The 17821-nt window shown below is 35.6% G+C and overlaps 2 protein-coding genes across 2 annotated transcripts; both read right to left on the bottom strand.

Moving 5' to 3' along the window:
* Positions 1-1635: 1635 nt before the first annotated feature.
* LOC115986657 (receptor-like protein kinase FERONIA) lies at positions 1636-5103 on the bottom strand. Its single transcript, XM_031109887.1, has 2 exons — positions 3468-5103; positions 1636-2791 (listed from the first exon to the last, which is right to left on the bottom strand). The coding sequence occupies exons 1-2, from the start codon at positions 5095-5097 to the stop codon at positions 1878-1880; spliced, it is 2544 nt and encodes an 847-aa protein (XP_030965747.1). The 5' UTR covers positions 5098-5103; the 3' UTR covers positions 1636-1877.
* Positions 5104-12949: 7846 nt separating this feature from the next.
* On the bottom strand, positions 12950-16756 carry LOC115986656 (receptor-like protein kinase FERONIA). Its single transcript, XM_031109886.1, has 2 exons — positions 15005-16756; positions 12950-14389 (listed from the first exon to the last, which is right to left on the bottom strand). The coding sequence occupies exons 1-2, from the start codon at positions 16644-16646 to the stop codon at positions 13404-13406; spliced, it is 2628 nt and encodes an 875-aa protein (XP_030965746.1). The 5' UTR covers positions 16647-16756; the 3' UTR covers positions 12950-13403.
* Between the last annotated feature and the right edge of the window lie 1065 nt (positions 16757-17821).

Below are 17821 nucleotides of genomic sequence, written 5' to 3' on the forward strand. Positions count from 1 at the left end.
TGATTAAAAAACAGCAGAAAAGGGCCGGGATCCCAAGTAAAAAAGAAAGGGAACCCAGTAGAAAAAGGGGATACTACGAAGATCCTGGGAAACCTAAATCACTCACGCGTGGGTTTCAGGCAACCCACGAGCTCGGGGGGCTAAATGTTGAGGTCCAAAAAAGGGTTACAATAAAATAAGCCCAAAAGAAATGGAAGAGCAAGTCAAGCCCAAAAGAAATGGAAGAGCAAGTCAAAGCCCAAAAGAAAAAAAAACCAGGCTAAGCCCAAAAGTAACAGGAACGGATGACCCATGGGGAGATAAAAGGAAAGCCAGAGGATCCTGAAGCCCAGAAAAGGAAACAGCATCCCAAAAGAGACCACGGCAAAAATATAAAGAAGCAAGGATCCCCAAAACCCTTCAAGCACAAATAAAAAGGAAGACTGAGACAGATCGGTAGAAAGAAGACAGGAAAAGAAGAAAAAAACAAGAAGCGCAAAACGACCTCTCATGACACAGACAGCAAAAGGGCCTCGGGGAACCAGGACAGGGAAGAAAGAATAGCAACGAAGGACTTTCAAAAATGGCAGAACAAGATTCCACCCAAAACGGAAAAGAGGAATACGCCAGAAATGAGGATACCGAGAAGGGCATACCTCAGCACGTCCCAAAGAGGATGGCCGACCAGAAGCTTTCGAAGGAATCAGAACCAAGAGAAGGAAAGAATGAGAGAAAACGGCAAAGGGACTTACCAAGGCAACAGGGACAGAACATGCTCTGTTTGCAAAAGAGCAAAACAGAGGAACCCGGGATACCCAGAAAAACTCCATTATAAAAGGAGGGGACGGGTTATGAAGAAGGCAGCGAGAAAAATAGAAAAGAAGCACAAAAAAAAGAAGAAATTCTCTAGGAAGAACCATTAGAAAAATCCACCCAGAAAGAAAATACTAAGGGAAGAACAAAAATACTGTTTTCCCGATATCCTGTAAAAGCCACTACTGCACATACTCGGATTCAACAGGAATCAAACTTTGCAAGTTTTGAAGGCTGAAATAGCCATTCAAGACTGCAACTTTTGAGCTTGATTGGACCTTGTATCATGTCCTAGTGAGCTTTCTGTAATCAAACAGATACTTTGTTAATGAAATACTGCTACATAATTCCCAGGATCCCCATAGCACTATTTCTCTGTTTTATCATTTTGCTAATCCTGCTTTGTTTCCTTCTGAACTTACGTTGTTAATTTTGGTACTCCTCGATATCCTTGTTTGTTGTCTTTCTGTATATTGTCAAGAGTATTCTCTGCATTCACTTGATTCTTAAACAGCTCGTTAGCTGCGGTGAATCAAGGCCCGATCAACCAAATCCTTCCTTTTCATTCAGGCCCAGGATCCTTGGGCTTGAGTATCCTAAAAAAGGCACTCTCACAATATCTATGCTAACCGAGAAGTTTCTCCATCTTAAACAATTAAGAATAAGATATAGATATTTTCCTCAAGAAAACCAAAATAAAAATAAAATGTTTATATTAATATGAGAAAATTTATATTTAAATTAAAAATTCATTTACTTCAAATCCCATGTACCGTTATAAACAAGTCAATTAATTGTCCCTCCTTTCAATAAGTCTTAATTTCAACTCATCAGAGAAAAATCTTTGGTATAATCTACTGTTATAGAAAAAGCAAAAGGGAAATTTTTTGACTTCATAGTATTTTTTTTCTTCTAATATTTTATTTTATAGAACAATAAGTCCATAATCACACCATAACATAACTATTTCCGACTTTAGAGAGACAACAATAATTATATAGCTTAAGAACTACTGTTTTTAGTTCCTGATGAGTCATCTCGACTTGTGACACTTATAGTAACAGAATCAAGACCAGGTAACTTAATCAAGTACTAATTGTACTTAACTCAGTTTCACTAGTCGACTCCAACACCTGTCCATGATAAACACTGTTGTACCAAGGAGCTCCATTGGTAGTAGCAACACGGAATGATACCACTTCTAAATTGGTATCCTTGGTTGCTTCTGCATACTCTTGGAGCTCTAATGCAAACTCCAGCTTTTCCATCACATCATTCATCTTGGGCCGTTCGATTCCTTGATCACTTACACAACTCTTTGCAAGTTCCACATATACCTTGAAACACTCTGGCGTTATCTTGTTCGTTAGATATGGATCAATGATTTCACTGATGGTCCCTCTCTCAATACATTTTCGAGCCCAACTTGCCAAATTTCGTTCCTCTTCTTCAAGTCTTTGGTTCAGTGCTTTTCGGGCACACAACACTTCAAACATCACTACACCAAATGAGTACACATCAGATTTCACAGTTAATTGCTGGCGCCTTGCATAATCTGGATCCAAATACCCCAATGTCCCCTTTACTAGGGTACTAACGGCAGTGTTATCCAAACCCATTTTGGACAACCCAAAATCCGAAACCTTCGATACCCATTTCTCATCCAATAGAATATTTGTTGTCTTCACATCACGGTGGATAATAGGGTGCTTTGTACATGTGTGGAGGTAATGCAAACCACGTGCAGCTCCTATGCATATTTGGAGCCTTTGTTTCCAGGTGAGGGGATCATTAGGGGTGTCATAGAGGTGGTCGCAGAGGGTACCATTTGCCATGTACTCGTAAACAAGTATCATCTCACCCTCATCGTTGCAGTATCCGATGAGAGACACAACGTGCACATGACGAAGTTTAGAAAGCATCTCGATCTCTGTCATAAACTCACGAGTACCTTGTCGAGACTCCTGTTTCATGCGCTTGATTGCCACCGTTATATTACCTAAAGGACGAAATATTGTATTATTGTGTTTCTAAAATCCAATAAATGTGGCAATGAATGTGATTTGTGGATTTTAACAACCTAGGAGAACACATTAGTTTGTAAATTTCAACAATCTATTAGAACACTTTAGTTTGTAAGTTTTATATAATAAAATTTGTATCTCTAGCACATTTACTAGGTTTTATTGTGCATAAACAAAAAGTATGACTTATGTCTAGTTTCTATGCTCTTTGGAAACTATATGATGTGAAGACGTCCTAAAATAGGACACGGTGGTTACATTAAACAGTTTATATATATATATATATAGATATGGGCAATGATACTCGCTTTCATGTTTTACAAGAGGACATTTTCTTTTATCTTCTAAAATGTGTATGTCAGCACATTGTGGATAATATGTAAAATAATGGATGTAAAATGAGTGTAAGAAAATATTCTCCCTTCATATATGACCATGTCCAATACGTATAGGAACTCAACACAAGTCGAATTTGATCAAATTATGAAACAATTCTGCAAAATATAGTATCACTAATCTTAATTATTTGCAGATAGATAATTCTGCAAAATATAGTATCACTAATCTTAATTATATGCAGTTAGACAGCAATTAGGACTAATTCAGGAAAAAAACTAAAAATTAGAAGATAATTATGGTATTATTCATTACCTTGCTCAATCAGACCCTTGTAAACATTGCCAAAGCCACCTACACCAACAATTAGATCTTCATTGAAGTTGTTGGTTGCTGTTTTGATTTCATCTAGTCTGAAGTAGCGGCATAGTTCTCCAGGCAGTGATGAAGCTGTTCTCCTTGAGAACTCTCTTTTGTAAGGATCTGGCCTAAACCAACACCACCACTTTGCTAGTGGATGGTAAGAACCATAACACCCAGTCTTCTTCAATTTACAGAGAACCATGAAACACACTAGAGCGGCCACGACTAAAAAGCCAACACCACTTCCAATAGCAATGAACATTGTTTTCTTTGTCTTAGGCTTGTTGGCTGCTGGAGGGACCATATTTAGTCTAGCAAGATTGCCAGATGGGTCGCTTAATTTGAACACTTCCACACCGTTTAAAATGGCATCGCGGAAAGTTGCATCTGTTCTAGGGTGTAGATCAATGGCCAGAGTATGACTGTCCTCGCCCTTGTTTTGGATCATTACTACGTAGTCCTTGTAGTATGGCGTATAGCTATTGTCAGCCCACGATATTACATCTGCCGTTTCTTCTGCTAGCTGATAATCTACATAGATGGTGAATACCCTCGTGCCAGACACGTTTATCCTAGATTCTATTTCGCAGAAATGGAGCCTCACCAGATAATTGAATCCCGTCTCGACAGGTAATCCCCATGTCAAATTAGACATTGAGTTCCTAGTCCTGTTTGGACCCATTGTAGCTGCAGACTGATAGACAGCTTCAGGTGCAATGTATTTTGGTATTTTTGAGTATTTGAGTTTCAAAGATGGATCACGAGGGATTGTACCGTTGCTCAACAAATTATCCTTTATGCCCTCGGACCATTGTCTAAACATTCCAGTGTCTTCCATTGGGGGTATGGAGCTCCCGCCAATGTTTAATCGATAAACCATCTCGAGTGCCATGCTGTAGTATATGTTGAACTGAGGAGCCTGGCCAACATAAACAACTTTACCTTCTATAATAGAACTACTTGAGGTATAGTACAGGTCCATAGGCATGGAGACAACCTCAATACCATTAATGAAAGCATAGTAACTAATAGAACCACTAGTAGAAGGAATGAAGCTTAAATTCAATTTTTTATTTTTTTCGACATTGATGCAGAACTCTTTAACAAAATACTTTTCGTGTGAAGAATCAGTATAAACGGAAGCGCTGAAGTTTCTAAGTAAGGTGAACGAACCCGCTTTGATAGTAAAAAAGTCTTTAGACTTGGTAAAACCTGAGTATGCAGCTGAGTAAAAGTACAACCGAACGAATTTCGGGCCAGGTGTGACCGGAAACACATATGTGAATTGGGAATAAGACAACCGGGCTGTCCTGTAGGGGATAGACTCAAGGGATGCCTGGCGTTTGGCTTCAGAGGAATTAGATTTGTTGTTTTCTTCTATGGGACCGTACTTGGAACCTATGTCTCCGATCCAGTCACGCTCATCGGTAGCCTTTGAGTTGCCAAAAGAGCCACAGTCGAGGGTAATATTATCAACAGCTATGTAAGGGGTTGTAGAAGTAGCAACTGTGATATGGTGAAGGAGGAAAAAAAAGAGGAAGAAGATGAAGAAGAAATGTGTCAACATTGAGTGGCTCTTCATGGGAGCAAGAGGTTACCGAGTAGCAAATTGAGAGAATTTAGAGGAGGAAACGCTCCTTTTCTGTTTCAACTATACGAAAGTGAAAACAGCAAAATTACTGTACCGCTTGATAATGCTATCAACCACAATAGCTTTTAGGTCTGTACAGAGTTAAAAATGATGGAGGAATAATCGGGTGGGGTGGGGTGGGGGTGAGGACTGGGAAGTAGGGTTGTGTACCGTCCCGCTAAACCCGACCCTACCCAATCTGATCCGTATGATTTGGTCGGATTTTAATGTTTGATAAGTTGGATTGGGTTAGAAAAATATTTTTATAATGGATCGGGTTGAGTCTGAGTCATAAAATTATAGATCCGTCAAATCGACCCGTCTCGCCTATATTTAATATATATTTAATAAAAAAAATTTTTTTTTAACCAGCTGTAGTCCTGCTATCATATATTTTATATAAATATATATATTATATATTTAATAATTAAAAAAAAAACCAACTGTACCGCACTAAAATAAAGTGAAATGCTTAACGTGTAACACTATACTCTGCAATTCACATGAGTTGTGAGTCTTCTGACTTCTGATAACTGCTGCAAATTGATATGATAACTCATAACATAGAAAAAAGTGAAATGCTTCCCAACCATAAACGTGTACAACTTGTACTTTGGAGACTATGACTATGACTATAACTAAAGAGTGTTTACTGTTTAGTTCCATTTCAATTCCTTAACCAAAAAATCAGCCGTTAGAGCACTTTGGAGACTATGACTATGACTAGGACTAGAGAGTGATGACTCTTTAGTTCCATTTCAATTCCTTAACAAAAAATCAGCCTTTAGAGCTCCCGATTCTTCGGCTCCTACTAATACAATCATATATATTATATAATAAAAAAACTTATGCCTATAGTTCTTTTAATATATATTTAAATATATTATGTAATTAATTAAAAAAAAATTAAAAACCAGCTGTCCAACACTTTGTTTCCTCCAATCATACGTAATTTCTCAACATTTTATTAGTTTACAGTCACACAAATGATAAATCTAATGACTAATGTAGGGGTGTGTATGAGTCGAGTTGAGGGGATTTTTTGACTCAACCCATCATGGTGGGTCAAAAAATATTAATCCAATCCAACCCATCACAAAAGTCCAACCCAACCCACATGGATTTGGTTGGGTGAGTAGAAAAAAATATAAATCTTAATATATTAAAAACAACTAAAGATTAGTATCAATGTAACTCCTTAAAAGCAAATAACACTAATGGGTAAACAACAATAGTAATTTATTAGGATTTATGTGAACTAATTGACTTTTATATAAGATAGGAAGAACTGGTTATTTAAAAAAATTTATTAATTATATAATATTATATATATATATATATATATATATTAAATTAGTATTGGTAGGAGGAACTGAAGAAATGATGTTCTACAGCTAGTATTTTAAAAAAATTATTAAATATATAATATATATTTAAATATATATATATATATATATATATAAAAGTGCTCTACAGCTGATTTTAAAAAAATTATTAAATATATAATATATTTTAAATATATATTAAATATGGGTGGGTCGGGTCGGATTTGGCATTTTATGACCCAAACCCAACCCGACCCGCTATAAAAAATAATAAATAAATAAAAATTGTAACCCAACACAACCCAACCCACCAAACCTTAAAAATCAACCCAACCCAGCGGGTCGGTGGGTTTTCTGCACACCCCTAGACTAATGTGCCACCTCCCCTCTCAGTTTCTCACACAGTCACACTTGACTCTCTTTTGAACTCTAACAGTCTCTCCCTCTGCTGAGCCATTGCCGTCCATTAGCTATCATCACTGTCTCAGCGGTAGTTCTATCTTTCCGGTGGTAGCTATTTCTTCCGGTGTTAGGTAAAGTTTCTCAATGTTTTCTCTCTCTCACTCACTCTATCTGTTTATCTCTCTTGCTATGGTGGATCAATGTTTAGCATTTGCTTTGTTGATTTCTTAGTTTTCTTTTAGCGGATTTTTAAATGTTTTTGCTTTGTCTCAACCTACAGGTGTATTTCTTACTCTACAATATTTTCTCTTGTCGAGTTGTTGTGTCCCTTTCTCTCTATCTTGCTTTGCAGGTTTGTCTATGTCTGGCCCTCTCCCTATTGTTTTTACTATTATTGTTTAGTCATCAATGTTGTTTGCCTTTAAGGAGTTACATTATACTAATCTTTGGGTTTTTTTTAAAAAAATATATATATTTATATTTATAGATGGCATCTGAACTCAATGCAGCACAAATGAGGTTCCAGTGGCACCCACTTCCACAAATGAGGCTCCTCAAATGGCGACAATGGACACTAGTGCTGCTGCCTCAAATCTCCCTCCCATAGAAGCAAAAGGTATAAAAAAACCTAACCAAACATCATATGTATGGGTCACTTCATCTTATTAGAAGGTGAGAGAGCTGAATGTAAGTATTGTGGCAAAACTTATGCTGCTGGGTCAAAAACTTATGGTACTACTAACTTAAGAACTCATTTGGAAGCTCGGTGTAAAAAATATCCTTATGGTAAAAAGAATAAGTAGGATAAGACTCAAATGACTTTAGCCTTCAGACGTAAAAAGAGTGATGATGCGGAGGGTGCTAAAAGTAATAGTCTTATTGCTGTAAGCTACAATGAGAGCATGTGTTGGGAAGCACTCGCTAGGATGATTATTATAGATGAATTGCTATTTAAATTTGTTAAGCATGAAGGGTTTAGGTACTATAGTAATGTGTTGCAGCCTAGGGTCACTGTCCCAACTCGCACTACTGTTGCGAGAGATTGCATAAGACTTTATTCAATAGAGAGGGATAGGTTGAAAATATTTTTGGAAAAATCTAGTCAAAGGATTTCCCTTACCATTGACACTTGGACTTCAATCCAAAATATTAATTACATGTGCCTTACTGCCCATTTCATTGATGATGATTGGCAATATCACAAAAGAATTTTAAATTTTCATCAAGTCCCTAATCATAAAGGTGAAACCATTGGAAAGGTGGTGGAGTCATTGTTGCTTAGTTGGGGCATTGGTAAAATTTTCACCCTCACAGTTGACAATGCAGCCTCTAATAGTGGGATTGTAACCTACTTGGATAGGATAACTAAAGAGTGGGGTGCTTCTATCATGGGTGATGAGTTTATGCACACGAGATGTTGTGCACACATTGTGAATCTTATTGTGATGGAAGGTTTGAAAAGCCTTCATGAGTCAATTGTCAAAGTCAGTAATGCGGTAAGGTATGTGAGGTCCTCTCCATCTAGGTATGATAAGTTTAAAGCATGTGTAGAAAAAGTGAAGATTGCTAGCAAGGGTTGTATATGTCTTGATGTTCCAACTAGATGGAACTCGACCTACATGATGCTTGAGTATGCAGAAAAATTTCAAAGGGCATTTGAAAGATTACGTGTTAATGATGCACAATATATTCGTTACTTCTTGGACGATGGAAGTGGAAAAAAAATATTAGGACCACCTAATTTTGAGGATTGGGATAATGTGAAGGTGTTTATGAAATTTTTGAAGTTGTTTTATGAAGTTACATTACGATTTTCTGGTTCTCTATATGTAACATCTAATGTATTTTTTCATAAACTTTGTGTGATGAAGACTGAATTGACAAACTTGTGTGAAAGTGAAGATCCTCTTTTGAGTATAATGGCAAGGGATATGCATGAGAAATTTGATAAGTATTGTGGGGGGGGGGGGGGGGTGGGACATTGAGAAGCTTAATTTGATGATGTTTATTGCTGTTGTACTAGACCCGAGGTACAAGTTGAGGTTTGTAAATTTTTGGTTTGCCAAATGGAATCCAAGAGCAATGGCAGACAACATGACAAAAAAGATGAAAAAGGCTCTTGTTCGTATGTATGAGCACTATTGTGACTGTGATGGGTATTCAAATGAGCAAGGTCAAGATGGCTCTTCTTCAAACAATGTTGAAACATTAGTTGGAAATTGGAATGCTAGAATCTGGATAGCTTGGATATTTTGGTTCTTAGTGGGACTAGTATAGAACTCTTTTGAAATCCATTCATAGAACTAGTTCTGTATACTTTATTTATAACTGGCTCAGGAATGACAGGAACTTAGGATGCTAGTTCTGTATATTTTGTTTACTGACTCAGTTACATATATTTTGTTTATAACTGAGTCAAGAACTTAGGACACTAGTTCAATAGTTCATATATATTTATTTTATCAACTCAGTTAGATATATTTTGTTTATAACTGAGTAAGGAACTTGTATATTTTGTTTATAAGCGAATTAGGATACTAGTTCATTTATATTTTGTTTATTATCTCAGTTGGATACTTAGACATATTTTGTTTACAATTGTGTTGGAATATTAGTTTATATATTAATGTATATTTTGTTTATCAATTTAGGTGGCAAGTGTGATATATTTTTTTGCTCAATTTAATAATAGTAATAAAAAAAATTGTCCAACCCATGGGTTTAACCCAACCCATATGGGTTGGGTTGGGCTTATGTGATAGATTGGATTGGGTTGATTTTTTTTTGACCCACCATGGTGGGTTGGGTCAAAAAATCACCTTAACCTGATCCAACCTTACCCATGCACACCCCTACTGGGAAGTTGCCTAGGGAGACAGAGACTTGAGTATAGCAAGTTGACTCAAGTTACTAATGGGGGAGACCCGCATTGACAGTAAAAAAGTCTTTAGACTTGGTAAAACCTGAGTATGCAACTGAGTAAAAGTACAATCGAACAAATTTCGGGCCAGGTGTGACCGGAAACACATATGTGAACGGGAATAAGACATATGTACTTGCTTTTGGCTTTGGACTCGTTCATACTTACTTTTAGAGCATCCACAGCAGTGGAGCTAAAAATTTAGCTTTTTAGCTCCACCAAAAGTTACTTTATCTATTTTACCTACACACATGCTGCAGCAGTGGATCTATTTTAACTTTCAACACAATAAAATAATATAAATATCTTAATAAAATAATATAACCACTACAATAAAATAAAATATCACACTTTGTGCACAAAAGCTAAAAAATAAACAAAATACTGGACCCAAACAGACATTAAATGTATATTTAAACCTAAAATTTTATTATCTTACCAACTGATTCGTCATTTTTTAACACGTAATGTAAAGAGTTCTACTATTATAATAAAAAATCTCAAAATATTTTTTCAACAAGTTGAGATGTCAATTTACCATACATTAAAATAAAATAAAATTATACCCAAACCAACAATAGTTCAAAATTAGATTATTGTAATGATATTGTGAAATTTTGTTGTGTTTATGAAATTTCTCTAATAAAAAAATAATAACTAACTATTTACTTATTATATTATTGATTTAACACTATCATTTATTGATATTTTGAGTTAGGATCAGATGATTTCGTATTACACAATCTCCATACGCTTTCACATTTGTATAATATGATGGATTATGTTTATTATACACACTCTAATATAAACAAGTTTATGAGTATGTGTAATTAAAAAAAAAAAAATGAAGAAGAAGTTTACGAGTATGTGTAAACTTGTGTGTAATAAATCGGGTGCAGTAATATTTACCCTAACATGATTATCTAATATTCATGTTGAAAAAAGAAAAAGAAAAAGAAGAAGGTGTCATGTGAAACATTTCACATCAAGAAACGGGAAACAAATAGTTGATAGATCAATGAATCCGTGACCTCACACTCACAACACATGCCAAGATGGAATACAATTAGGCTATGGCCCATTGAAAAAGTGTTTAGAGCTAGACTTCTTGGAACTGGAGGAGAGTACAGCATATGCCTAGTCAATGGTTCTTTTTCCCATTGTTTCTCATCATTTAATTTGGTCTCATGATGGTCTTTCCGCATTCAATGTCTTATCTACGATGTATGGCCCACTATTGCGGTCACGGTTTATCTTTTTCTAGTAGAAAAATCTCTGAAATAGATAAATAAATAGATAATTATATCTCATACGGTCTAAACAAAAAAAGTCATGAACTGATCAATTACTTTGATATTTTCCTTTACTCTTAGAGCATTTACAATGGAAGTTGTAAACAAAATACTTATTTTAAGTAAACAGATAATTATATCTCATACCGTCTAGACAAAAAGTCATGCACCGATCAATTACTTTGATATTTTCTTTTACTCTTGGAGCATTTACAATCGAGGTTGTAAAAAAAAATTTACAATTAAAAGATTATTTTATATATTTTACAATTTACCTAACATCAGATTCTTATATTCCACATCATATTAAATATTATTCTTTGTTTTTATTAATTTCACACACACTCTCTCTCTTTCTCACCACCTCTCTCACTTCATAGCAGTGTCTCTCTCTTCACCCACATATCAAACCATATATCCCATAAATAAAATAAAATAAAAAATCAATCACCACCACCATAACCACAACCAGCAGTAGCCCCCCATTATGACATACCCATACCAAAACTTAGATATAAACAGAAAATAAAAAACCACAACTCACTATAATAGCACCACCACAACTCACTATAGCTGAGTTGTATGCTTAAATCCTATTATTTTGATTCACATTCTCTCTTTTCTCTCACCCAGGTTAACTCTCTCTGCCTCTGTTTCTTTCTCTCTTTCACTTAGATACAACACCCTTTCTCAGACTTCTCTCTTTTCTTTCACATCCTAATGGTTCTGGGTTTGGGTTTAGTGGTGAGTGGTTGAGAAAGAGACAGAGATAGGGAGAAAGATTAGAGAGAGAAGAGAGAAGAGAGAAGGGAGAAGAGAGAAAGATAGTTTTATATTATTTTTACCAATTGTTCATAAGGATGCAAAACAAAAATATTATTTTAATGAAAAAAGAGAAACAAAAAGGTAGACAGATGGAAGAGAAGAGAGATAAACCAAACCTTTTATATTATTTTTTGGGTATAGTTTATATTATTTTAATGAGTTGTGTAAAAATAGAAACTGAGATATTGGGTCCATTTGGATTATTTATTTTTGTTAAAACTAAAAACTAAAAACACTATAGTAAAATAATTTTTAAATGTATAAGTAGTACTGTAGAACCCATTTTTAATGAAAAAGTTGTTGAAAATTGATGTTTGTGAAACCCGTGAACAGTACACGGATGCACTGTTCACTGCTAACTTGGTCAACAACTGCGGCTGAAGCAAAAAGAAAAAGAGAGAAAACGCAGACTTAAAATGCAAATGCCATTAGTCCTATCCAAACCACACCATTAGGTGAGTTGTAAAATAAGATAGTAAAATAAATAAAGTAAGTTTTAAAAATATAATATACACTTTTTTACATCCTCAGATACTGGTGCTCTAATGCTCTAAAAGATGAAAAGAAATGAAGGTTGATACCACCTTCGTCATAGGAACCATAAAATATTGAACCTAGAAGAAATTTTTGTAGATATTTTAACCATTTATTTAATTGTCATTTTAATAATTAATTAATTTTAAATATTAGTAAATAAATGTAGATTTTTTTTTTCACAAAAGCAAACCATTATGGCTTATCTTTATTATTTAATTCTGTGTGTAAAATTAATTATCCGTTGAAAATGTCATTTGGTGTTAGATATCCTCTAACTAGGCATCATGCTCGTGTAAGATGATAATTTAAAATAAACAAACTTTCCTTATTCACATAAAAAAATCATAAAACATAACTCATTTCCCTTTCAAATTTAAGTATATTATTTTTTAGTAAATATAATTGTATAAATAAGATATTTTCTAAAATAAATCTTAAGTTTTATTTTAATTTTACAACTCACCACCAAACTTATGAATAGATTTAGTTGTTCTATTACAATACTTTTTATTCCTAATAATAAATATTACAAATCCAGTTGTCATCTCCATAACATAACTACTTCCGACTTTTAGAAAGACAAAACATTATAAAGCTGAAGAACTACTATTTTTAGTAGCCGAGGAGTCATCTTTTTTTTTTTTGAAGTGGAAGAATATATCATTAAAACCTGAAAGGAATACACAGCAGAGAGACAAACACAGCAGGGCAGTAGGCCAAATACAACACCACAGAGGAACAAACTCAGCAGGCCAACAACAACACAACAGAGGGACAATCACAGCAGGGCATTAGGCCAAATACAACAAGTCATTTTGGACTAACACAGACACAGCAGGGGGGGAAACCCCATACCACGAGCATGAAGATTCACCACACCGCGCCAGCTGAGCAAGCTCATGCGCTACAACATTAAAAACTCTATTTACATGCTTAAAAGAGCAGAACTCAAAGGATTCACGCATAAGCCGAGGAGTCATCTTGACTTGTGATACTAGTAGTAATAGAATCAAGACCAGGGTAACTTAATCCAGTATTAACGGTACTTAACTCAGTTCCACTACTTGACTCCAACACCTGTCCATGGTAAACACTGTTGTACCAAGGAGCTCCATTGGCAGTAGCAACATGAAATGACACCACTTTTGAATCGGTATCCTTGGTTGCTTCTGCATACTCTTGGAGCTCTAATGCAAACTCCAACTTTTCCATCACATCATTCATTGTGGGCCGTTCGATTCCATGATCACCTACACAACTCTCTGCAAGTTCCACATATACCTTGAAACACTCTGGCGCTATCTTGTTCATTAGATATGGATCAATGATTTCACTAATGGTCCCTCTCTCAATACATTTTCGAGCCCAGCTTGCCAAATTTCGTTCCTCTTGTTGGAGTCTTTGGTTCAATGCTTTCCGAGCACACAACACTTCAAACATCACTACACCAAATGAGTACACATCTGATTTCTCAGTTAATTGTTGGCGCCTTGCATAATCTGGATCCAAATACCCCCATGTCCCCTTTACTAGGGTACTAACGGCAGTGTTATCCAAACCCATTTTGGACAATCCAAAATCTGAAACCTTGGATACCCATTTCTCATCCAATAGAATATTTGTTGTCTTCACATCACGGTGGATAATAGGGTGCTTTGTACATGTGTGTAGGTAGTGCAAACCACGTGCTGCTCCTATGCATATTTGGAGCCTTTGTTTCCAGGTGAGGGGATCATTAGGGGTGTCATAAAGGTGGTGGCGGAGGGTACCATTTGTCATGTAGTCGTAAACAAGTATCATCTCACCCTCATCATTGCAGTATCCAATGAGAGATACAAGGTGCACATGACGAAGTTTAGAAAGCATCTCAATTTCTGTCATAAACTCATGAGCGCCTTGTTGAGACTCTTGTTTCATGCGCTTGATTGCCACCACTATATTACCTATAGGACGAAATATATTGTATTATTGTGTTTCTAAAACCCAATAAATGTAGCAATGAATATGATTTGTGGATTTTAACAACCTATAACATTAATTTGTAGCTTTCAACAATCTATAAGAACACATTAATCTGTAAGTTTTATATAATGAAATTGTACCACCTCTAGCACCAGTCTTGTATTATTGTGCATAAACAAAGAGTTTGACTTATGTCTAGTTTCTATGCTCTTTGGAAACTATAGGATGTGAAGACGTCCTAAAATAGGACACGGTGATTACATTATACATTTTATTTAAATGGGCAATAAACTCACTTCCATGTTTTAAAAGAGGCCATTTTCTTTTATCTTCTAAAATGTGTATATCAGCACATTGATTGTGGATATTGTGTAAAATAGCGGATGTAAAATGAGTGTAAGAGAATATTTTTCCTTCATATATATGGCCATGTCCAATACGTATAGGAACTCAACACAAGTTGGATTTGATCAAATTATTAAACAACTCTACAAAATATAGTATCACTAATCTTAATTATATGCAGTTAGATTGCAATTAGGACTAATTCAGGAAAAAACTAAAAATTAAAAGATAATCATGGTATTATTCATTACCTTGCTCAATCAGACCCTTGTAAACATTGCCAAAGCCACCTGCACCGACAATTAGATCTTCATTGAAGTTGTTGGTTGCTGTTTTGATTTCATCTAGTCTGAAGTAGCGGCATAGTTCTCCAGGCAGTGATGAAGCTGTTCTCCTTGAGAACTCTCTTTTGTAAGGATCTGGCCAAAACCAACACCACCACTTTGCTCGTGGATGGTAAGAACCATAACGCTCAGTCCTCTTCAATTTACAGAGAACCAAGAAACACACAAGAGTGGCCACGACTAAAAAGCCAACACCACTTCCAATAGCAATGAACATTGTTTTCTTTGTCTTAGACTTGTTGGCTGCCAGAGCAGGTTGCTGTGGAGGGACCATATTTAGTCTAGCAAGATTGCCAGATGGGTCGCTCAATTTGAACACTTCCACACCGTTTAAAATGGCATCGCGGAAAGTTGCATCTGTTCTAGGGTGTAAATCAATGGCCAGAGTATGACTGTCCTCGCCCTTGTTTTGGATCATTACTACGTAGTCCTTGTAGTATGGCGTATAGCTATTGTCAGCCCACGATATTACATCTGCCGTTTCTTCTGCTAGCTGATAATCTACATAGATGGTGAATACCCTTGTGCCAGAGACGTTTATCCTAGATTCTATTTCGCAGAAATGGAGCCTCACCAGATAATTAAATCCCGTCTCGACAGGAAATCCCCATGTCAAATTAGACATTGAGTTCCTAGTCCTGTTGGGACCCATTGTAGCTGCAGACAGATAGACAGCTTCAGGTGCAATGTATTTTGGTATTTTTGAGTATTTGAGTTCCAAAGATGGATCACGAGGGATTGTACCGTGGCTCAACAAATTATCCTTTATGCCCTCGGACCATTGTCTAAACATTCCAGTGTCTTCCATTGGGGGTATGGAGCTCCCGCCAATGTTTAATCGATAAACCATCTCGAGTGCCATGCTGTCGTTTATGTAGAACTGAGGAGCCTGGCCAACATAAACAGGAACTTTACCTTCTATAATAGAACTACTTGAGGTATAGTACAGGTCCATAGGCATGGAGACAACCTCAATACCATTAATGAAAGCATAGTACCTAATAGAATCACTTGTAAAAGGAATGAAGGTTAAGTTCAATTTTTTATTTTTTTCAACATTGATGCAGAACTCTTTAACAAAAGACTTTTCGTCTGAAGAATCAGTATAAATGGAAGCGCTGAAGTTTCTAAGTAAGGTGTACGAACCCGCTTTGACAGTAAAAAAGTCTTTAAAACCTGAGTATGCAGCTGAGTGAAAGTACAACCGAACGAATTTCGGGCCAGGTGTGACCGGAAACACATATGTGAATTGGGAATAAGACAACCGAGCTGTACTGTAGGGGATGGACTCAACGGATGATGCTTGGCGTTGGGCTTCAGAGGAATAAGATTCGTTGTTTTGTTCCATGGGACCGTACTTGGAACCCATGTCTCCGATCCAGTCACGCTCATCGGTAGCCTTTGAGTTGTCAAAAGAGCCACAGTCGAGGGTAATATTATCAACAGCTATGTAAGGGGGTGTGGAAGTAGCAACTGTGATATGGTGAAGGAGGAAAAAAGAGAGGAAGAAGATGAAGAAGAAATGTGTCAACATTGAGTGGTTCTTCATGGGAGCAAGAGGTTCCTGAGTAGCTTTTAGGTCTGTACTCTGTACAGAGTTAAAAATGCTGGGGGTAATAAGCGGGTGGGGGTGGGGGCCGTGGGGAGACAGAGACTTGAGTATAGCAAGTTGACTCTCAAGTTGCTAATGGGGGAGACCTGTGCTTGCTTTTGGTTTTGGACTCGGTCATACTTACTTTTAGGGACGTTTGGTTCGAGACAAACATTACGACAACATTCCCATAAAAAAAATTTAAAAAAAAAAAAATTACGACAATTTTATGGAGTGTGCTTTACAGTTGTAGATGGAGTGTGGCTGTCAAATTATACTGTAGTTTAAAAAATGAATGTTATATTCTCTATTAAAAAAAAAAAAATTGAATATTATATAATATAGCAGCTACATTTCATATTTATACAATTTGTTTTTTCTTTTTAATCAGGCTATATAACTGTAATCAGTTTATAAAATTTAATAATTAGAATTCAAAATGTAAGTAATTTATGGAAAAACCATCCATAATTAATGAATATTTTAAGAGAAAAGCTATTGTTCAAACATTATATTTTAAACCCCTTAGAAACACTTAAAAATGTTAACATAAGCAAATAGATATTGCTTCTCTAGAACATGATTGAGCAAATAGATGTTGACTTAAAGTTAATTTATGAAATAAATTTTTTTTTTAGTCATAATAGTTTGACCCCCTAGGAAAAATTCATGTCTCTACCACTGACATTATAGTGTTTGGTTCATTTATTTGTATAAAAAATTATAGTAATATAAAATTACCAAAAAAAATCACATTACCATAGATCATTGTTATGTAATTATCTTATTGAATCTTGGTATCTTATACAAACTCATTGCATGCACTACATACGTGCTCATAGGTTTTTTTTAATTTTTTTTGGTTCAATGTAAAATTTTTCATTTATCCCAATTTGAAGTTTTGTGTTTGACCAATGATGTTGCACATTTGCAAACTATTGACATAATCAGAGTGTGATAAGGCTAGCTCCAAAAAAAATGAACACCAAAATTATATTAAAACCATATGTTTGTATATGGAGTATTCACTTTTTGGTACTAGCCTTACACTCCTGACTCTATCAGTACTTAGTAGTTCCCAAATGCATAATATTATTGGACAAACATATAAACTTCAATTCAATTTAGGATGA

Source organism: Quercus lobata, chromosome 4 (genome assembly GCF_001633185.2).
Source record: "Quercus lobata isolate SW786 chromosome 4, ValleyOak3.0 Primary Assembly, whole genome shotgun sequence".
Taxonomy (NCBI): domain Eukaryota; kingdom Viridiplantae; phylum Streptophyta; class Magnoliopsida; order Fagales; family Fagaceae; genus Quercus; species Quercus lobata.

What these genes read in the sequence shown, in the direction of transcription:
- LOC115986656 (XM_031109886.1), bottom strand. Translation starts at nt 16,646, where the DNA reads ATGAAGAACCACTCAATGTTGACACATTTCTTCTTCATCTTCTTCCTC. An exon ending in CAAGGGTCTGATTGAGCAAG is followed by an intron (nt 14,390 to 15,004) that starts GTAATGAATAAT and finishes TTCGTCCTATAG; the next exon opens with GTAATATAGTGGTGGCAATC.
- LOC115986657 (XM_031109887.1), bottom strand. Translation starts at nt 5,097, where the DNA reads ATGAAGAGCCACTCAATGTTGACACATTTCTTCTTCATCTTCTTCCTC. An exon ending in CAAGGGTCTGATTGAGCAAG is followed by an intron (nt 2,792 to 3,467) that starts GTAATGAATAAT and finishes TTCGTCCTTTAG; the next exon opens with GTAATATAACGGTGGCAATC.